This window comes from Euprymna scolopes, chromosome 7 (genome assembly GCF_053919585.1).
Source record: "Euprymna scolopes isolate OS-2025 chromosome 7, ASM5391958v1, whole genome shotgun sequence".
Classification (NCBI taxonomy): domain Eukaryota; kingdom Metazoa; phylum Mollusca; class Cephalopoda; order Sepiida; family Sepiolidae; genus Euprymna; species Euprymna scolopes.
This window is the reverse complement of record NC_136488.1, coordinates 152,814,971-152,839,165: the sequence shown is the minus strand read 5'-3', so window position 1 is coordinate 152,839,165 and position 24,195 is coordinate 152,814,971. Positions and strand designations below refer to the sequence as shown.

Below are 24,195 nucleotides of genomic sequence, written 5' to 3'. Positions count from 1 at the left end.
GGAACTTGTGAAGCAGGACATCTTTTGAATATATCTACCAATGTTTGATGGAATTGTTTATGGATCTATTACCATTTCTTAAGACTTTATTTACCATTACTAAAATTAAAAAGGACTATTATATTTTTGCTAGCAAATTATTGGTAATACTTTTTTGTCCATTGACTTAACTTTATTTTTTGACTTGTATAATTGCAATTGAATTGGACTGCATGATTGCTGTCTTGTCACATCTGCCCCTTCAACTTTAAGTGTAGAAGTGTCAAATGGATATGAAATATGTAAAAACTTTGCATCCCAAACTGTTAAATTTACACTTGTGCTGTCACAAATAGTGGATATGGTAAGATCAAGGTTATTGATGATAAAGCTGAAATATTTGATATCTGTATTATTTTATTTATGTGTTGGGAATATCTTTCTCTTCACATGTGATAACCATGTTTGTATGTATTGTTTTATTCACAACTATTTAAAGAAAAGGATGATAGAGAAAAAAAATAATGAAATGACAATAACATTTAATCTATTTAGTTTGTCATAGAAAATCATAAAGGGAAGTTAAGAGATGTAATATGCGAAGCGTACACTAAGAAATGAGTGCTAAAATGTAGAGTACAATGATCCTAATTATGTTAAGAAAAGGTACGTGTTGCTTGAGTAGAAACATACAGTAAATGTGTTGAATACGTAAAGTTTAATTACATACAATATTCACGATAGTAATACGCCATTTGAAGAATAATTTACAACCATGTCACATGATTCTTTTGCTTATAGTCAGAGAGAGTGACTCACTCCAAAAAAATATATATATAATCTACAGGCAAAGCCTGTTAGTGTTTGAAAAAAGCAAAGCAACTGAACAAATATCTATGTAATTTGAGTCATGCAAGCAAGAATCTTGTTTAGAATTTTCCATGTAGATAAAGATTACAAACTCTCACGTTGCAAGTACCCTCCATGTTTATCATATCCTATGAATCCAAAGATTCTGTTGTCGATATTGGTTTCCCTGATATTTTTGCAGTCGGAATTCTTTTTAGAAATGCATAGGATACATATGAGAGGGACCACGAGAAAGTTGCCAACATCCTAAGTGAAAGTGAAGTGATTTTTTTTTTTCTTTGTGGAATGATTTGAACTTGGAACACCCAGGTTGTCAGTCCGTGTCATTAATCACTTGACCACCATCAACTTCTACTCTTTATGTTGATATGAGAATATATATGAAAAGAGAATAACTTTTGTTTAACACCATGTTCGTTTTTCAACATTTGGTTTGAAAAGTTCCTATCACCATGTACCAATCAGACTGATCAACAACCCAGTCTCTTGGAAAATTCTCACCAAGAATGAAACTGGAAAGTTAATATCAAACTTTGATATCTTCAAAATAATTTTCTTTTAAAATAATTATATTTTTACCTTTCATACTATTAGAATTTGTCTTTGTGTTGTAAGCATTTTGGGGCTTGATTACATTTTATAGTTTTGATTCATAAATACATTCATCGATTTAGATTTATCAATAAACTTAAACAATTGAAACGTTTCCTTTTTGTTCCAATTATTAAATGTATGATTAAATACATTTTCAAACCTTTTAAAAAACAAAAACTCTTACTTATGAAAAATATCGATGATAGCAAGAATTGATTTCTTCCTATTTTTATCAATGCATTTTTATGTGTTGTCAACTTGCTTGTTCATTGTGCCTTTTTGTTTCCAAAATTGTATTCAATTGCTTTCACTAATTTTCTTATAGAATGAACTTGAAATCATTTAAATTTTTGCTTGCATTTAAGTCGATGTTTTTCTTTTCTTTTTCACTCCCCCGTGTGCATTGTTAGTCTCTAGGCGTGCATGAAATAGCTTTCCACACTGTACTCAATAAACTGAGTTTCCACGTTAGTAAGTGTATATTTTTATTTCCCTCTACAACTTGTATCTACAAATTGCAAATAGTGCAGAATTAAATGTATATACTGTATTTGGAATATATTTTGTGAATGTTTTTTTTTTTTTTTTTTTTTTTAGAAAGACATGTCCGTTTATTGATATGTTAATCCCAGTGAAATTTGCCCTTAACTTTAAATTGATGGCTTAACTTTTTTTTTTTTAATTCAGATTTTCCATTTAACTTTCAAAGTTGATGAATTTTTATAGGTCCATTGGCCTTGTTCAATATGAATTGGTTATCCACTTTTGAAACCTGGTGCTACCAGATCAGGCTGTCTGAAGATATTGGCTTCCTGAATTAAAATGCACCAAACATTGATGCTTTATTTTATGTCCTTTCTTTTTTCAAAACTCAATCATGTTCTGCCAAGTTAAAAGTAAAAACAGTTTTTCTCTGCAAAATAACCAAACAAAAAACCCTAAATAAATATTTGAATACATAAAGAACTTGAATCGTAAAACCTTTTTCCAAAATTGGATTCTGCATTAAATAACTTGAAACACCAGAAAATGCATAAATGAATGTCATAAAACAGCCAAACCTTTTTTGAAAATTCTCCAGTTTTCCTCAATATTGGAAGATTTTGTTAATATTTTCACACATTTCAATCAATTATATTTTATTAGGAATACTCGATGACTTTCCATTATACATTTTAAAATGCTCAGATTTTTTTCAATATTATTAAAGGTTAAAATTGAAAAAAAAAAAAAAAAAATGTAGACAACCTCTGTTTAAATACAAGAATATTTCAGTTTTGCTTTATGATTATTATTTTTACTTTTAACTAGAACTAAATATGAAAGCTTGGAAGTATAGACTTTACTCTTTCCCAATATCAAACATGACGAGTTACTGACCTAAAGAAGGTTGAAGATTACATTGACCGAAACGTTGTACAAATAACACTCAAGATGAGAACATTAGTTTGATTAATCAAAATAATACAAGAGAATATTTTTATGTTCAAATTTTAATTTTTAATCAGATTTCCATGATTATAATCATTTTCTTGAATTTTTAATTTTAAATCTTTTCTAAATGTTATAAGAAATCAGTTTAGAAATTAATTTAAAACTCAATTAACCATAAAAGTTTTTATTTAATTATTAGTGGGGAGTGTTCGGCCTCTGCCGAGTCGTAAAATACACTTAAATATATTTTAATTCATACAGATTTCATTTTTTTTTTTTTACAGAACCAATTTTCTATTGAATATGATATTGTACCTAATATGTAGTAATGATTTCAAGAGTTTTAAAAATGACTTGGGTGCCATCAGCTAGAATTGAAACCAAAACAGTGCTTCAACCGCATTTCCTACCAGTGTAGCTATCAAGAGACACGTAAGAAAGATTTAATATTAAACAATTTGAAGAAATGAATTGAATTTGGGCATGCACAGAAAGATATAAAAATGTCTGACACCTTTCTGGAAATTTTGAATATTTAATTGGATCCACTATTCTGTTAAAAAGGGCTTTTCTACAGTAAATCATCCATTCTGTAAGACTCCTCTCACTATAATAAATCTGTATTTACAAATCTAAAATTATACAATAAATTCTTGATCGTTGTCTTTCAACAATTTGTAAGTGTGACACTGAGCCGAGTCTTGTTGCCACATGACTCTAGAGTAATTCCGTGTAGTCATCTGAATTGAGTCAGACTTCCTTTGCGAAGATGTGGGTTGACATGACGTGACATTCGCTGAAAACTCATTCAGCCATCTATTGTTCGATATGTTGTGCAACTAGTCTTAAAAAAATACCGGGCATCTCCAGCTGTTTGATGTAGTTAAGGAGTTTCTTGAATATTGTGAGATGGTTCTCTTTGGCTTTGCCAATGAGTAGGTGTCCTTGTGACACTCGCATATAGAGAAATGGAGATCCTCATTTAGCACTTTTTTTATAGCCACCACTCTGATGTGCATCTCTTGCCAACGTCTGTATTATCTTTCCTGGATTTTGCTGCACCTCGTTTTGTAGCTTCTTGCTTAATTTTGTTGTGCGGACATAGAATGCTTGTTATGAGTATTCATCTTAACAACCACTTATGCATCTTTGTTACAATTCTCCAGCTCACATCTCAGTTTTTAAGGTATGCAAGGAGCACTGAGCTGCAGCTAAGATTTTTGAATGAGCACACATCATAATCCAGGTCAAGTCACTCACTTTCAATACTCTGGTGCTTTCCCGTTGTCTATGGTTTCCAAACCCACCAATAATATACAGAAACTTTAGCACTATTAAATATTTGGAATAATTCTAGAATGAAAACATTTAAAAAAAAAAATTATCAAAGTTGTCTCAAACACCCTTAATATATACCAATAGTACTATCATAAACTACATCTGAAGAAGGCTGTAGAGTACAACAACCGAAGCATAAACATGAAATAGCATTTATTTTGAGATAAATTTCTGTTTGATTGTAATTCTCTCTAATTTCACTTATCTTTTAATCTGTGCTTGCTTTGCTTTTTATGTTGCTTTTATTTGGTGTCTGAATAACTTACTGACATGAAGTTGATGTTGTTTGCTGAAACAGCTATGCGTACTATTGAATTTTATTCATCTTTACCATGTGAACTTTTTTTTAACAGTATCACCTTCTTGCTGCTGTGAAAGTTAGATGTCAAATTTTTTTTTTTTAAAGTTGATATAAAGTTATATGGGAATCAATTTTTTGTCATAATTTATAAAAAAAAAAACAAAGTTATATTAATACAAAATTCAAACTTTAATGGTTTTTAAGACCAAAACTAGTGCAGACATTTTTTTAATAAATAAATATATTCATTTATTAAAACAAATTTGATATTTTGAATTATAACAAATTCTTCATCAGGAAAATCCAGTTTTTTTATGTCGCATGGGCGATGATAATGCTTGGGTCGTTTTCAGATATTGTTGAAGGTTTGATTGTTCAATACAGTGTGAGCATTGGTCGACGCATGTGTCCTATAATATAGGAATCCACTGTTTTAAGCACTGCTGATATATACAACATAAAAGAAGGGGGGGGTGATTTTCCCGATGAAGAATTTATGATTTGAAATATTGAATTTGTTTTAATAAATGAATATATTTATTTATTAAAAAAAAAAAAATGTCTGCACTAGTTTTGGTCTTAAAACCATTAAAGTTTGAATTCCATATATCAACAGTGCTTAAAACAGTGGATTCCTATAATATAATTATATTAGTAATTTATAATAGCACCCACCAAACCTTTTTGTCCTTTTAGATACAAAACCCGTATTCATACCACCAGATTCGACAGGTCTATGTACCCATGAGGACAAATCAGAACATGAGTAAGTAAAAATATTCATATTTACTTATATACTTTTTTTTTTTTTCATAATGACCTGCTTGCATTTGATTTTGTAAACAGTACCCTGTAGTCCTTACCTTAAATTAAACATTGCTAAATATGAAATATACAAATAACATTAAGCTGTACCTTGAGATAAGGACGGATTTTGAAGGCTAAACATTTCCTGTAATCATACCTGGACATAATGTTGCAGTGAATTGCAAACTGGTAACTGAACCTGTGGTCAAGTGTCTAATATTAAGTCTTTTTTCTGAACATGATCTAGGTACTACTGTTAGTACAATTTGCATCAGACAAAACACATCTCTAAAATTGTCAAGATGGCCAGGAGTGTCTTGGTATCAGTTGTCAAGCCCTTTGTAAACAACTCTCCAGATATCTATTTGAAGCTGCTGTATTCAGCTATGATTCATTCACACTAATGCTATGATTCATTCGCACTAAGAATATGCATCATTAGTCTGGAAACGTCCAGCTTGCTCAGAACATTGACTGCCTGGAAACTGTTCAGAGATATACAACGAAGCAAATACTCCTCATGAGATACGTCTTATACTCTGAACATTTTGTTTCCTTGGGCTTGGATTCATTGGAGCTTTTGCATATAACAACTGATTTGGTAAACACCTACAAATATAGATGGACGTGTCTAAAAATTTAGAGAACAGCACAGCTCCTCTGACTTTCAGAAACATTTTTTCATGCTCAGAATTGCTGAAACCCAGAACTGCCTGCGTCAATTGGTGGCTACTGAGATACTGTTTTCCGAAAGTCACCAAAACTACACTATATTCCTTCCTTCATACACATGTGATATAACTATGTGGTCCTCCACTCGACAACGATTGTTGTCCCGAACATTGTGTGACATGGATTTTTTTCTCTTTTGTTTTCTCTGCTGGTTGTGTCATAGTCTCTCACATTGACAGTTGTCAGGGGGAGGGAGTGCACTCATGGGTTCACAAGTATATAAAAATAAAACAACTCGAAGAAAACTCAAACTCTGACACACTCTGTAAATATCAGTTGGGTGCATGTGTTACATTGTTGACTTTCTGAATGATAAGGTCCACATTTACATTTACTGTCATGGCTGTGTTCATCAGTCGATTGATCAATTGATTTCACCATCTCAGTCACAATCTGCTTTCTACTGCTTCCAGCTCTCAACTCTAACTGTTCGCAAACCACTTTTAACCGTCCTAAAGCTGTCTTAACTCAATGCCAAATTCTAAAACTAACTCTAAAATATATTGACCTCCTTTGTCCGAGTTATCGCCATGCCTTAATTACAACCCCAGCTCCTGGTGCTACCAGATCAGGCTGTCTATTGGCTTCCTGAGACGAAATGCACTTACATCGATTTTCTGTTTTTGTTTTCTATTCTCTTTTGTAAAACTTAATTATGTTCTGCAAAAACAAAAACAACCCCCTTCCCCTCTCCTTTCCTTTTCCTTCCCTACTTACCAACCCTGTGCCCCCTCTTTTTTTTGCCCTGTTGGTAGGGCGCTAGAATAAGCCGACTGCTCCCCTGCAGAGGGTAAAAATCCTTCGATGGGGCAACCAGTTAGGCATGGGTTGCTACCCGTAATGCCTTAGGACGTGATCCTGGTGATTGAGCTAACCTAGACCTGGATGCATAAAAGTCTAGGCACTGCAACACATTACTTCAGCCCTTACTTCGGCTAGACGGGCGGTCGGAGAGGCCCGATCCGACCAATCGGCCAGTCACGCCAAGCCCTAGCACTTACACCCAAAGTACCAACTACCACAACAAAGAATGAAACTTAAAGGTACTCCCATCTTTTTTTTTTAATTTTTTTATTTTATTTATTCCCCCACTACAAAAATAGGCAAACCAAGTAAGTGCTAGAAGGCGGTGGCAAGGGTCAATCAATTGGAAAGACCAGAACTCAACACTCCATCTGAGCAAATGTATTTTTGAGGACATATTGAACAGAAAATATAGTGCTTGAGAACTCCTTGCCAAAAGAGTATATCCTCCACGTAGCCCCGACATGGTCAAGGCGAATGGGTTTCCCCCCTTACTATGCCCCAATTTTGGACTCCGAGGTGGGTAGGGAGCGTAGTTGATGAAAAATAAATCCCAAAATCCATGGCTAATAAAAACAAAAGCATTCCCCTCAAAACCCTGAAAAGAAACCATTCCTCCGACTCTGACCTCTCAAGCTCAGATGAAGAACAAAAATTCAAAACTAGAAAAACCGTTCCAACTATAGACGAAGGAAACTTCCCACAATTCTTGGTTATTGAATTAATCGAAAAATAAAAAAAATTAGAAATTCATCGCCTTTCCTAATAGAAAAAATATTATCCACAAAAAGTAAACCAAAAATGATAAAAAAAAAAACAAAAGATGGAAATCTACTACTTGAGATTCTACTCAAAATGAAGAACTTCCATGAGTACAAGTGCAAAGTCTTTCCCCATAAAACACTAAACACTTCGAAAGGAGTAATTTGAAGTTATGAACTATCGCTAGCAACTGAAGAAGAAATGAAAACCGAATTAGAAAAACAAGGAGTAATCAACCACATCCACATAAACATAAAAAGAAACAATAAAATAATAACCACCAACACATACATATTAACGTTTAACAAACCAACGATTCCTAAGGAAATAAAAATTGGCTACTTAAATGTAAAAGTAGACCAATATATCCCAGCCCCATTAAGATGTTTCCATTGCCAAAAATATGGACATCATAGAGAAGCCTGTAAAGGAATAAAAATGTGGAAAAGAGCCTGTAAAGGAATAAAAATGTGGAAAAGAGCCTGTGAAGGAATAAAAATGTGGAAAAGAGCCTGACCACACCAAAGAAAAATGCATAAATCAAGTGAAATGCACAAACTGCAAAGATCACCCGGTCTTCTCTAAAATATGCAAAACATATAAAAAAGAAAGAGAAATTAAAGAAGTAAAGTACAAAAAAAAAACACAACCTTTCCAGAAGCCAGAAAAATATTTGAGACGTACATGAAAGACAACACATATGCTGAGACAACAAAAAAGACAACTAAACCATGCCAACATAATGAAATACATGATCAATATAGGGAACTGATAAACAAACTGATTACATTAAACATTAAAGAATGGCCAGAATTTCAAAATAGCCTAAAAGAAAAATACTCAAATCTGGGAAACAAAATAGAAATAACAAATCCAAACAAAGAAAATAATATTCCATCCACAACAGAATCATTAAAAAAATTATCACAGTAACCAAGAAAACAACCACCAGAAATTAATAAAAACATAAGCAATGATAAAACAGCAAATAAAGAATGTTCCAGAAAAGAAGAAAACCAAACAATAGACACTCAAAATAGATTCCAAATTCTAGAAAAAATGGAAACTGAAAACACCCTAGATAAAAAAAGAAACCAAACAAATAATCAAGAGGGGGAAAAATGAACAAGAAGCCAAAACGACAACATCTCAAGCAAGATCTAGATCGACATCCAGATCCAAACAAAAAAAAATGAAAAAACCCAGCAAAACACTTCACGAAAGACACAAACTCCAACAAAAGATAAACCCTCTACTTCTAGAGAGATGGAGATAGAGGAAAACTAAACAGCCTCATGGATAGAAATAAAACACAAATTATCCAATGGAATTGTCATGGAATAAGATCTAACTTTGATGAACTTCTTATACTTATCTCACTCTTCAACCCAGCCATTGTTGCTTACAAGAAACCTTCCTACAAAACAATAACCATTTCAAAACACCAAACTATGAACAATACAACTATTTCCATAACACAGGCTTTCGTGCTAATGGAGGCATCTCAATTCTTGTAAGGAATAACATACCTCAAAGCAATTTCTCTGTCAAAACAAATCTCCAAGCAATTACAACTCAAGTTACATTACACAAAACAATCACAATCTGCTCAATATACCTCCCTCCTCATGAACCAATAAATGAAAATGAACTAGAAAATTTAATAAAACCACTACCTTCACCATTCATTCTTCTAGGAGACTTTAACTGCCACAGTACGTTATGGGGATGCGAAGTCACAAACTCAAAAGGAAACAAAATTGAACAATTAATTGACAAAAATGCCTTCTCAATCAAAAAAATCCCACATACTTAAATCCAACAAACAGATCAACTAGTGCCATTGATCTTACCATGTGTGATCCATCAAGCTTCTTGGATTATATATGGAGCACTTACGAAGAACCCTGTAGAAGTGATCACTTCCCTATTATAATCAAATACAGTAACTCCATCCAAAACCACATACCCAGGTGGAACACAAACGAAGCCAACTGGGCTGAATTTAAAGAACTTTGTTCACTAAAACTAACAGAACATCAAATCCAAACAATAGAAGAATTCACGGAAGTACTCATAACAATAGCCAAAAAATGCATACCCCAAAATTCTCCTCCTGGAAAAAAAAAAACAAATCCTGATCCAATCCAGAATGTAAAACGGCCATTAGACAGAGAAAGGCAGCCTTAAGAAAATTTAAAAAACGACCCACAATGAACAACTTAATAGAATACAAACACCAAAGAGCTAAAACTCGAAAAACAATTAAAGAATGCAAAAGATCCTGCTGGCAACAATTTGTCAACAAAATCAACATCACCACTAAACCCAAAATCGTCTGGGAAATGATTAGGAAAATAACTGGAAAATATCATCCGAATCCAATCAAACACCTTTTCACAAATAAACAGAAAATAGCTAATAAAAAAGATATTGCTAACACACTAGCTAAAACCTTTGCCGAAAACTCATCATCAAAACACTACAATAGACAATTCCAAATACTTAAGAAATATGAAGAAAAGTACAAAATAAACTTTAACTCCAAAAACCAAAAGCCTTACAATGAAATCTTCTCGCTCAATGAACTAGAAACCACCATAGAAAAATCCCATAACTCAGCTGTAGGACCAGATGAAGTGCACTACAGCTTCCTTAAAGAAATTTCACCAGAATCATTAAAACTCCTCAAAATTTATAATAAAATATGGGAAACAAAAGATTTCCGAACTTTATTGAAAAATGCAACAATAATACCAATACCCAAACTGGGAAAAGATACATCAAACCCAGAAAACTACAGACCAATAGCTTTCACAAGCTGCCTATGTAAAACGTTCGAAAGAATGATTAACTACCGTCTTATATGGTATCTAGATGACAATAAAATAATTTCTGAAGTCCAGTGTGGATACCAAAAAGATCGAGGATGTATAGACCACATCACTAACCTCGAAAATTATATCAGAGAAGCTTTTATCAATAAGGAACACGTAACATCTGTTTTTCTTCGATCTTGAGAAAGCATATGAAACTACCTGGAAATACGGTATCATAAAAGATCTCCACAACATCGGACTAAGAGGCAGATTACCTGAATTCATAAAAAACTTCCTAACAGACAGATCTTTCCAAGTTCGCATAGACTCAACTTTATCAGGCCCACTAAATCAAGAAAAAGGAGTGCCCCAAGGCAGCATATTATCAACAACTATCTTTAACATAAAAATCAATAACACTATAAAAGAACTCTCTCCTGATATACATAGCTCCTTATATGTAGATGACTGCTCAATCAGCTACAGATCTAAATACACTCACACTATTGAAAGAAAACTACAACATAATATAAATAAAATTAATAAATGGGCAACGAAAAATGGTTTCAAATTCTCCAAAACTAAAACAAAATGCATCCATTTCTGTAACCAACGCAATCTCCGACCTGACCCAACCTTACAGATTGAAGGCGAAAAAATTCCATTCGAAAATGAACACAAGCACCTGGTAATCATTTTTGACAAAAAACTAAATTTCATTCCACACACACACTGATAATCTTGCATATGTATATCATGACTTGTACCTTGCTCATCGTCCTGATAATTGTACATTATCTGATATAATATACATGCATTCTTGAGAAGTTGTAATGCATTTGAGCATGCTGCATAATTATTTCATTACAAACATGAAAATATGTATCCGGGGAAAATCATTAAACAAAAATTTACACTTTATACTGATGTTTTTTTGTTTTTTCAACTTCAAATTGAAATCAAATTGCTTTGTCTGCATGTTTCTACGACCAATTGTGACTGTTTTATACGTTAAACCAAAACTCTACAATATTTATTATTAAAAAGATGCAAGTATTTGAATCTATGCAAACCAAATAACAGATCCAAATACTATTTATGGTTAAATTTTTAAAATCTTGAATGATCCGTGTAATAATGTTTGTACATTTGTTTGTACAAATATTATCATCTTCTGTTTAAAAAAAGAATGAGATGATTTGATCAGAAAAATGAAATGCAAAAAAAATTCTTCCACGCTCTTTTGTATAATTTCGTTATTAAAGATAACTAAATATTTACTTAATACAAGATATATTCATTCATAAATTAGTAGTTGATTTTCTTAATATTTTATAAATTCTACCACTATGCTTTTGCATTAGTAATAAGCAACCCTTAATTTTTGCTTTTTGGAAAGCTGTGTGCATCATTAAATAAGAAAATGAATATAAAAAATCTTTATAGATCCATTTATAGTTCTATTAAATTCATATCAAAATTTGTTTATATTCTTTAGGAAACAACAAAATCGATGAACATCACCATCCTGGCCACAATGCCTATCTACGTGGCTCCAGACATCCATATACATCTCATTAGCAGGTAAACTTATTTCTTTTCTGTTTTTAGATACACTTCACTTGATTTTCTTTTGCTGTTTTTAATTCCTCACAAGTAACATGAAGATTATAATTTTTTTGGTTTTTGAAACAATAGTTATATTCTTCTCTAGAATATGGTTTCTTGGTTGAATATCTAAGACTTGACCATAAAATACTTATAGCTTTTATTGAAAAGTAACACTAAACATCTTAATTTAAATTGATCTCTGTCAAGTTCCGAATATCAAATAAATATTTTGAGTATCATAAAAAAATTTATCTTATTTTTCTCAATGAAATTTTCAACAATGTTCTCATACTTCTAGCAAAAAATGATTACATATGTCCAATACATTAAGATTGGTGTGATCCCTAGCCTTAGTAAAGGCTATTTCAGTGCGTCTTTGAATAGGGCCAAGAACCACACGTTCATTCAATATGAATTGGTGTGTAAAAGTTATGTTTTAACAAAGAACAAAATTGAAGAGATATATATATATATATATATATATATATATATATATACTCGGGGTTTTTTTTATATTCAAAAGTAATGGACTAATGAATTCAACGAGGTTGTTAGATAGTGCTCAATAAAAAGAGCTGATAATACTTGTTTATTGTTATATAAACATGCTCACATCCCGCTGCTACAAACAGCCACTTGTTTCAATCAAACAACAGATATCATCAGGCAGCGACTTGACTATTCAAAAGTTCAATGAATAATGGATTTTTATTTTAGGTAGGAACTCTTTAGAAGTTGGAGTTAAAAAACTTAAAACACAGGACTTTAATTAAATAAAAAAGTAAAAAGGGAGAGGCAATTTAAATAAAGTTAAAAGATTACAATGGGGAGAGAGTGATTGAGAAGAAAAAAGGAATAGAGACAGAAATAGAGAAAGAAAATATAGAGAAAACAAAATAGAGAGAAAAAGAAGAGAGAAAATATACATATACATATATACATATACACATACACACACATACACACATATACATATACACATACATACATATATATATATATATATACATACATATACATATACATACTTTATTCCTATATATATATATACATACATATATATATATACATACCTCATTTCTCCCCTCCCCCCCCCTCCACATCATATATATATATATATATATATATATATATACATATATATATGATACGGAGAAGAAAAGAAAAAAGAAACAAAGGGTTATAATAAAGAGAATAAGAACTAGAAGGAAAAGGAAAGAATAATGAGATCTAGTTAAATAGAGAAAGAGAGAAAGTAAGAATTTGACAGTATATAGAAAAAGAAAAAGAAAAAATCTGCGTGTCAACCAATTTATGAACAATTATACAATTCAGTAATGAAGCATATTATTACAAATACAAACAGAAGATACAATCCAGGCGTCATAAATGAACGTGTCAAAAAAGGGCAGTGAATATATTCGGCTAGCATATTTATCCTCTTACATACGTCCACGAGTAAAATCAACGCAATTCAAACATACGTCTACCATTAATTAGGCCCTTTATGCTAAATGATATAAGTTTAAAGTTTTCGCGTTTTTATTAGATAAATATATGAATAAAAGAAAAAAATAATGATAAAACAATATTAAAATTATTATTAATAACAATAAACATAATAGTAATGATAATAATAATAATAATAATAATAATAATAATAATAAAAACAGAATAAAATTAATATTTATTATCTTTTTAATATAACATATTTAGCCATAAGAGGGGATTAAATAAATTAAATAGGTCCAATAATTATAAATAAAAAACTACTAATATTTATGTATATAAAAAGAATATAATACAAATATATATATATATATAGATATATAACCACACACACACACATATATATACCCAAATATACACACACATACACACACATATATATATATATACATATATATATATATATACATATACATGCACATAAGTAAATGTGTAACTATACTATTAAGTTGGAAGTTTAAGCTATTTAAGTATAGATATAAAGTCATATTAAATCACAAAATAATACATTCAATACCAGATTACTAATAACACAGATACAAGTACACTTACCTATAAATATATTCAGGCAAAAGAAGTAATTAAATCAACGAAATACTCAAAAATAGCGACGCACAGGTAGATAGTACCCTAATTAAAAAGGATTTAAGGAAAGGCATCTACCAACCATATAGGAAGGAAAACTCAAACCCAATTTATGTACACCCCCTATCAAATCACCCAAAATCTATCATTAGGCATATCCCCAAATCCATTAGTAAAAGAATCAGTGACAATTCTTCCAATCTTGAAACATTTAATAAACATAAATATTTCTATAACAGGGCCCTTAAGGATAGTGGATACAAAAACACCCAAATTGAGTTCATAGAACCAACACACCCAAACACAAATACAAATAGAAACCGTAAGAGAAAAATCCTGTGGTACAATCCCCCTTTTAATCTGAAACTTAAAACAAATCTTGGAATGAAATTCTTAAACTTAATTAAAAAGCACTTCCCTATTAATAACATACTACATAAAATTTTCAATAAAAATACAATAAAACTTAGTTATAGTTGTAATGAAAACCTTGAAAAAATAATTAAAAAACATAATAACAAAATATTAAACAAAAATAGCACACCCATTGCTACCGAAAGTTGTAACTGTAGAATTAAATCAAAATGCCCTCTTAAAGGAAATTGTCAAATTACTTCTGTAGTGTACCAAGCAACTATTTCTACTAAGGAAAATCCGAATGAAAAAAAATATTACATAGGAATGACAAATAACAATTTTAAAGAAAGATTTACCGGTCACAAGTGCTCTTTTGAAAATAATGAGTACAAAAATAGAACTTCCTTGTCTAAATATTACAATGAACTAGTAGAGCAAGGTTACTCCCCAATAGTAAATTGGAAAATTTTAAAGAAAGCGAAAACCTGTTCATCTTTAAACTCGCCTTGCTACCTATGTCTTTATGAGAAATTATTTATACTTACTTTTAGAGAAAGAGATAAATTATTAAATAAGAAGCACGAAAATTCAATTAATTGCAAACATTATAAAACCCATCTTTTAAGTAATTTAGTTTAGATATAAAATTTAAATAAATTAAAAATTGTCACTGATTTCTATAATTTATTAATATTCTATTAATATACTTTCTCCTCTCCTGATTTCATTCTTTACTTCTCCTATCTTATATACATGTGTGTCTATGTGTATATGTATGTGTCTATGTATTTATTTTATGACCGTGTGTACTTAGATCTATATATTTCTATATTATTTGGTATACCCTCCCATGTTTATTCAATCCATTTGTATGTTTCTATGTGTGTATGCATCTATCTGTACCCTTGCCAAATTATTTGTATTCTTATGTATTTCTATATATATAATTTATGTAAATTATACATATTTATGTGTGAGTATATATATGTGTGTGTGCGTTGTTGTGTATTAGTATATGATTGTGTGCATATATTTGTGTATTTTTTGTATGTATGTGTATACATAAGATTATATATATATATATATATATATATATATATATATATATATATATATATATGCTTATTAGTATGTCGGTTGGTTCTCTGTGAGTATATACATATGTATCTTATTATTTTTAATTAGGGTACTATCTACCTGTGCGTCGCTATTTTTGAGTATTTCGTTGATTTAATTACTTCTTTTGCCTGAATATATTTATAGGTAAGTGTACTTGTATCTGTGTTATTAGTAATCTGGTATTGAATGTATTATTTTGTGATTTAATATGACTTTATATCTATACTTAAATAGCTTAAACTTCCAACTTAATAGTATAGTTACACCTTTACTTATGTGCATGTATATGTATATATATATATATATGTATATATATATATATGTGTGTGTATGTGTGTGTATATTTGGGTATATATATGTGTGTGTGTGTGGTTATATATCTATATATATATATATATATTTGTATTATATTCTTTTTATATACATAAATATTAGTAGTTTTTTATTTATAATTATTGGACCTATTTAATTTATTTAATCCCCTCTTATGGCTAAATATGTTATATTAAAAAGATAATAAATATTAATTTTATTCTGTTTTTATTATTATTATTATTATTATTATTATTATTATTATTATTATCATTACTATTATGTTTATTGTTATTAATAATAATTTTAATATTGTTTTATCATTATTTTTTTCTTTTATTCATATATTTATCTAATAAAAACGCGAAAACTTTAAACTTATATCATTTAGCATAAAGGGCCTAATTAATGGTAGACGTATGTTTGAATTGCGTTGATTTTACTCGTGGACGTATGTAAGAGGATAAATATGCTAGCCGAATATATTCACTGCCCTTTTTTGACACGTTCATTTATGACGCCTGGATTGTATCTTCTGTTTGTATTTGTAATAATATGCTTCATTACTGAATTGTATAATTGTTCATAAATTGGTTGACACGCAGATTTTTTCTTTTTCTTTTTCTATATACTGTCAAATTCTTACTTTCTCTCTTTCTCTATTTAACTAGATCTCATTATTCTTTCCTTTTCCTTCTAGTTCTTATTCTCTTTATTATAACCCTTTGTTTCTTTTTTCTTTTCTTCTCCGTATCATATATATATGTATATATATATATATATATATATATATGATGTGGAGGGGGGGGGAGAAATGAGGTATGTATATATATATATGTATGTATATATATATATAGGAATAAAGTATGTATATGTATATGTATGTATATATATATATATATATGTATGTATGTGTATATGTATATGTGTGTATGTGTGTGTATGTGTATATGTATATATGTATATGTATATTTTCTCTCTTCTTTTTCTCTCTATTTTGTTTTCTCTATATTTTCTTTCTCTATTTCTGTCTCTATTCCTTTTTTCTTCTCAATCACTCTCTCCCCATTGTAATCTTTTAACTTTATTTAAATTGCCTCTCCCTTTTTACTTTTTTATTTAATTAAAGTCCTGTGTTTTAAGTTTTTTAACTCCAACTTCTAAAGAGTTCCTACCTAAAATAAAAATCCATTATTCATTGAACTTTTGAATAGTCAAGTCGCTGCCTGATGATATCTGTTGTTTGATTGAAACAAGTGGCTGTTTGTAGCAGCGGGATGTGAGCATGTTTATATAACAATAAACAAGTATATATATATATATATATATTGTGTACAGAAAGTTGTTAGATGAGACAAATCATTGGTACTGTCGGTTTCAAGCCCGATAAGGACCTTTTAAGGTATCCTTATCAAGCTCTCTTCAGCCAATATTCGTCTATTTTATAACCGGAAGTGTGAAATATATATATACCTCGCGAGTTCACATTTAAATCTCATTTGTTAACCCCCCCCCCGTTTATTTATGGGATGATGATGATTTCATTAACTTTAAACTTTGAATTATTTAAATTTAAAATCAAATTTCGAAAAAAATTTTCCCTTATATAAATCGATTTTAATTTGAACCCAAATTAATTTAAAAATCTAATTTTTCTTATGTATAAAAAATCTTAAAATTTATATTGGTATCGGTTAAAAACTTAAAATTTCATTTAATTATATCGAATTACGTTTAAAAATTTCTAAAATACGTTCAAAGTTTTTTTTTAAATTTTAATCTTTCGTTTAATTATATAGAATAACGTTTAAAAATTTCGAAATACGTTTAAAAATTTTATAAAAAACCCAAATCTTTCAAGGTTTGGGGAAGTAAGTATTTATCTATCCTAAGTGATTTTCCTAGTATATTAACATTATTATATTTTTCTATAGTTTTAAATTCGAAATAGATTGTAAATTACATTTATAAAGTATAATTTTTTAAAATTTATATATAATACATTAATTTAAAATCTATAATATAATTACAATTAAAATCCAATTTTACCGATTAATCATTTTAGTATTTACAATTTTTTTTTTTTTTTTTTCCTATTACATACATATAATATATATATATATATATATCTAATCAACATCTAAGTTTTGTTCTTTTCATTGATCCAGTTTATTAAGAGCCCCTTCCTTCTGTGTATGCAATTTTTCAAAGCTTCACTCCTCACATTTAAACATTTTATTTTTGGGTCATGAATTGCCCGGAGTATGTATTTTTCTGCATTACAGAGCGAGCATTGACTTAATTCCGGGGCGTATGCTGGTTTGTGCTCTATTTTTCTCCATTTTATGGAAAAAGGTGTATTTTTTTCTTTAAGTTCCCACACCCGGGTAGCTAATGCTGTATTCATCCTTGTTTTAGCTCTAAAGGAGCTCATATGTGCGTAGTATCTTTGTTTAAATTGGCCTTTTGTCATACCTATATATTTCTCCGGTATATTTGTGGATTGATCCGTTATTGTGGCCTCATAAACAAGGGATTCAGCTTTACAATTACCCTCCAATAGGTTCATACCACCTGTACTAAAGAGCCTCTTCACACTCAGCAAGGTAGTGTATCCTACTGATTCTGCTTCATTATCATCAGTGGAAAGTAGATGAAGAATTCAATTCTAAATATGTTTTTTATGTCAATTTTTTTTAAATCAATATTTGAATCATGGGTCTAGGAAAGTAAATACACAAACATTTAGAAAGGATTAAAATTTTGTTTCCGTTGATAACCTAAATATTCATTGTGCTTCCTTTTCTTATCTGCAACTTTTGCTTCTTCTGAACGAACCTTTCTAAGATGGTTTAACATTAGTTGGTTTTTGCTGATTTGCCACTCTTTGATGTGATCATTCGACATAACTTGCAAGCAGCTGTATTCTTGGGATTGATATCAAAATACTTTCAATAGAAACTGGTTACCATAATGGTTGTTGGTTGTCAATATTTGGTTAAACCATAAAAATAGTCATATATGTAATGGTAGCAAGAGCCCGAAAATAGAAACAATTGTATGACTAATGAAGAATGCTTTATTTTTGGTTCGCACATCGTCACAATTTACTGTACAATTTCTCAACATGAAGTAATTATTTTTTTTTTGATAATGATTTAAAGTAAAAAATGTTAATTTGATAGGAAGAGAAAGGAAAAAGTTTCCATATGCTTACATCTATTTGTCCCAAATTCAATGCAGTTGTAAAAGTCTACATGTTAACAGTGCATCATGCCTGTTATTTGATGATATGCTGTAGACGATGTATGTCTCTTTGATAAACTTTCACTGACAAGCAAAAAGTTAACTTGCCTTTATTTACAATATGATTAATATTAGTATCATTTATGGACAACAAAATTTGTTGATAAATCGGCATTAGAAAACCTATTAATCGATAATTGGCCAATTATGAAAGGCAGAGTAATTGGTAATCAGCCAATTTGATAATTGGTACATCCCTAGTTGAAAATTACTCTCAAGTTCACATATCCATGTCAAAATTTCCTTGCTTTGGTAAACGAGATGGAAAATGAATTCCAACAATTGCTTATTGTTTGTATTTTGTGACGGCATTCATTCGGCATGGCTTGAGTCAACTCCAAATGAATTTGCCGAATCGTAAGTTAAGGCAGTTCATTCAGGTTTGTCTGCTGCCAACTCAGCATTCATCAGCCATTTGTGATTCCATCATCTCACACTGAAGATGCAAGGGCTGGCCGTAGCTTCCAAATTAGCTTTGACCATTGTGAGCCATGTCCCCAGTGGATCATCACTCTTGCACCATCCCAGTATCACCGTTGGTGCTTTTGTTTTGTGAATCTGATCACTTAGTGGACAATGAAGGGTGTGCCAAAACCATCAAAGCCTCCTGCTTCAATTTTTGGAACATCTCACATCAAGTGCAGATTGTGGCATTTGGGACAGTCGGAGATATAAATCCCGATAAGACACCATCGATCAAAGCCTTTGCATGTCAGCTATCCAGGGGCCAGATTTCGCATCTGTAATGGAAGATTGTGTAAACAAAGGCCTGGTAGATATATTTGGCCGTTACAATTTGGTTACAAAATATACTCTCCTCCCAATGTTAAGAATGGCTTTCTAAATGTTATTTCAGTGCAATAACAGATTGCAAGAAAATGGGATAACGCTTAGAGTAGCTTTGTTGTTGGATCTTTTGTTAAAAAAATGTGATCTTATACATTTTAAAGATTAATGAATATAAATTTCTAGAAAAAAAAAAGTAAAATTTGGTTTACAATCTATTTGAAGATTTTTTTTTTGTCTGTAATTGATTTATTGTAAACCTTCACTAATATTTAAACCTAATTTGTTTATACCTTCTATGTATTATTTCTTTGCATTTAAATAATTTTTTTTTTAAATTTCAGATTTTATTTTAAAATGTCTCCTAGACTCAACATCGAATACACCTCATGTGGAAGTACCAGTTTCCAGACAGACAGTACTACAGTCATTGTGTGTGTGTGTGTGTGTGTGTGAGTGAGAGAGAAATAGTAAGATTATTAATGAAAACAGAAATCCAACTAATATTGTAAATTTGATTTTTATGGTCATTTCCTCCCACCTTCCCCACGGCTCATGTTGTAATATAAAATGCCGCTGTTATTGGCCATCTCTTCTTCCTGCAAAGAATTCAATGGCCTTTATGTTGGCAGCTAATCATACAACCAAACTGTTACCATCATTTGCCTATGAATTACATCATCGACAGCTGTACAGAGCCCTATAACAAAAAAGGCTCTTATTTTAGGTCTATTGGCCATTGAATTGCTTTGTGCTTTTTATTTATTCCATTCCTTCTCATTTGACCATTACTTGCCATCTCTTATTTTAGATTTTTAATTGTTGCAGTACCAAACATGGCTGTAAATAATACCTTATTTTTAAAAAAAATGATTTTCGTAGTTTTTTTTTTTTTTTTTTTTTTTTGATAACCCTTTCATTAAGTCAACTTGTTTTTTACTTGAGGATTTTTAGACACTTAATAAAAAGGTGTGTGGGGGGGGTTAATTTTTAGTTTTAATAAATTTTTAGTTTTAATAAATGCTGGTGTGTATAGAAACATTTTGTGATTTATTACAGATTTCCCTCGTTTTGAACATATACAATCCCTATTTTTTTTTTTGCCTTTCATTGCATTACTTTAGTCTTCAGATTATATTTAGATAATTCTTTGTTTCTTGAAACATTGAGAATTACTTGTAGATTTTGGATTGCTTATTTGGAATTACACCTAGTTAAAAAAAAAATTTTAAAAGTACAGAAAAATCTTAATGCTGTACTTACTCGTCACAGAACAAAGGTGTCATATTCCAAAAGTCATGTAAATTGATCCAATAGTTTTTTTAATCAAGAAAATCAAATTTATAAAGAAGCGAGGAGGAGGAGGTCAGAAGCGACCATATTGTTTTAAATTTGGCCAAAATTCAAGGGTGACAATTCAGTTCAACTACAAAGATTTTGTATTCAAAATAATTCAAACTTTAATCGCTAAAAATTGTAAGATTTGAATTTAATTAAAAAAAAAAACTATTTGATCAATTTATGATTTTTGGAATATGGCCTCTGTTCCATGATGAGTACATACACCATAAAGATTTTTTTTTATAATCAAGTGATTCTAAATAAGCACTGCTTTTTGTTCTCTGCTTTTCTTGTTTATGAACCAATATTAATTGGCTAAATTAAAAAGAAGCAACAATGTTTCGTTTGTAAGATCATTAAATGATTTTTTTAGACCAGCGTCCCTCAATATTTTTTACCCTTGTGAAACCTGTAAAATAAATTACATGTCTCACAGAATCCCCGTCGCAGAAAAAAAAAAAATTATATATCATATCTTTCTTATTTTCATCTTAGTTCACATAGTAAACATAGAATATATTTTTGGTTTAAGGAAAAATTAATGTCAAATTTTCAAACTGATACCATACAGACATCACTGAATATATTCCGAATGATCATTATATATTTTTAATAGCATAATAGGTTAGATATGATGATGACTATTTTTACAGTAACTAATATTAAATATGAAATTAAATAAAAAGTCAAAAGTATCACTTGTTCCTGCTTGAGAAATGCTATTCTAGGTTAAGTTTAAAAAAAATATATTTGCTAGGATTTAAAAAAAAAAAAACTGTGAGCATTAAACAAAACTTAATCTCTGATTTTCATGCTCATGGTGAAAGTCTTATTTTTTATTTGAATTAATATTTTTAACTTTGTTGTTAAATCAGACTAGATATTTAAATTTCGTTTTATTGAAAAAGTTTTGGATCTAAGCTTTCTCAATCTTTTAAGTTAAACAAAACTGCATGAAAGGTTTCCAAAAATGACTTCTATAAAATTTAAGTTTTAGAATTTTTTTTCCATGCTTCCTGCACAACATTAAAAATAAAAACAAAGTTTTAACTTTTAAAATCAGAAACTATTTTTTACCTTTTTATCACAAATATTTGATTTATGTTGCATGATTAAGCTTGGACATTTTTGTTATTCTTGTTGCAGTTGTCTGGTTTCAGCCTGTTATCAACTAGAAATTTAAAAACAAATTTTTTTTTATAGATTAATTACAATTAACAAAATTATGAGCTGCATTTTAAATATACACTTAACTAAATTTTTAATTATTTTTTATGCATAAAAAAAAAACAGCAGTTTTTATTTTTAATTCCCCATGACTATTTGATGATCCTAAGTATATTTCATTAAAATCAACTTTACTAGTAAACTATGTGAAAAGACAAACTTTAAAAAATATTTAAAATATCAACAAATCCTTTGGTCAATATTACATGATGAATTTTCTGTATAATTGAGTTTTATTTCTTTTTCAATAAGACAAAGTTTGTGATGCTTTGAAATTACAATTTTCTACAAACGGTTTCACCTTTGAAAATATCTACATTCGTTTTCCTTATCATCCAACTTTTTATCTTTTTAGCCTTTATTAGTTTTAAGAATTTTAGAAGAAAAACTGCAATCCATCTCTGAGTCAGTATGTCTTAAAAGAACTTGAGTTATAATATCAAGGTTGTGTGTTAAAATGTGTGCTAGAGATGACAACCTGATTAATCGCATTGCTACAAAAGTTTCCCAACCTTTTCTTATTGCAGAAAAATATGTTCAGCTTTAAAAATATAAAATGTTAATTTTTGATTTTGGTCAGAAATCTTTCTAAGTCAGATTTACAACTGTTAGAAAATCTAAGCATCTATCAAAATAGTGTAAAAACTCGACATCTACATATTGATGTAGGGGGAGCTACATTACAACAATTTATACAATATAAAAGCAATATTGGAAGATCCAAGCAATCATACAATTCTGCGTGTGAAATTTCCTTCCGGATAATTTTGTGCGCGTCATGTCCAAATCCAATGTTACTTGTTTCCTGCATTCTAGGATGACAACAAACGCAAAATTTCTGCATAAAAATTGCAGATGCATATTCATCAATGCTTTTTTCTGTTCTCAAAACTTAGTGACAGCATTAGTTTATTCTAGAAATGCCATTTATACATTGCAAGAGAATTTTAAACAAAACTTTTTTTTTCCTAAGCCATGGTAATAAAACCGTTAGCAATAAACAGAGGCTACCAAGCTAATTAGAGAATGCATAAAACTTAGGAATATCATGATAAACAATATAGAACTCTGAAAATGTGGCAGTGATACATGATCATTCACACAATTCTGAGGCAGCACGTTCAGGATTGCAAAAAGAGATCACCGGTATATCTGAGCAAACATCGGTGTGATTATGCAGAGGGTCTAATCTGAATGTATATCATAGCAGATTTGGTCTGTTCAGCCTCAACACAGTGCGGTATTTAAGCATTGCGATGGAGCAAGACCATGAAATAGTCTGTAGAGAAGCAACTGTTACATTCCAGAGAGTAAACAGCAGGTCTGATCCAAACGGATAATATACTCTAGAGAACAGGGTCATGGCAAGGAATCGGGAATATGTAGTATATATTTTATAGCACAGTGCTGTAGACGTTCAAAAGAATCAGAGAACACTTTAACTCTGGTGAACATTAGGAACCCGTACTGCAAGTGGGAACGAATCATTGCTTTGTAAAGTCTAGTCAGAAGAAAAAAACGTGACTAAAAGTAATTTTTGACAATTACAACAACTTAATTCTTGTAACATTCAGCCCATAATTGAAAGCATGGCTTGCTGGC

At 30.2% G+C, this 24,195-nt stretch overlaps 1 protein-coding gene across 3 annotated transcripts in view; it reads left to right on the top strand.

The window, feature by feature from the left end:
* The window catches only part of LOC145280190 (terminal uridylyltransferase 4-like), a 151,938-nt gene extending 129,797 nt beyond the window's left edge, over positions 1 to 22,141 (top strand). The window contains exons 26-29 of one of the 3 annotated variants that reach the window (XR_013868568.1): positions 1,854 to 1,914; positions 5,213 to 5,282; positions 11,939 to 12,024; positions 20,370 to 21,828. Coding sequence is in view for 2 of the 3 variants with exons in the window: in XM_080131953.1 (XP_079988079.1) it covers positions 5,213 to 5,282; positions 11,939 to 12,021 (153 nt within the window). In the remaining variant the exon portion in view is untranslated. Of the gene's footprint in view, positions 1 to 1,853; positions 1,915 to 5,212; positions 5,283 to 11,938; positions 12,025 to 20,369 lie in introns of all 3 variants that reach the window. The other 2 variants (XM_080131953.1, XM_080131954.1) reach the window with 2 other exon arrangements.
* Positions 22,142 to 24,195: the final 2,054 nt, after the last annotated feature.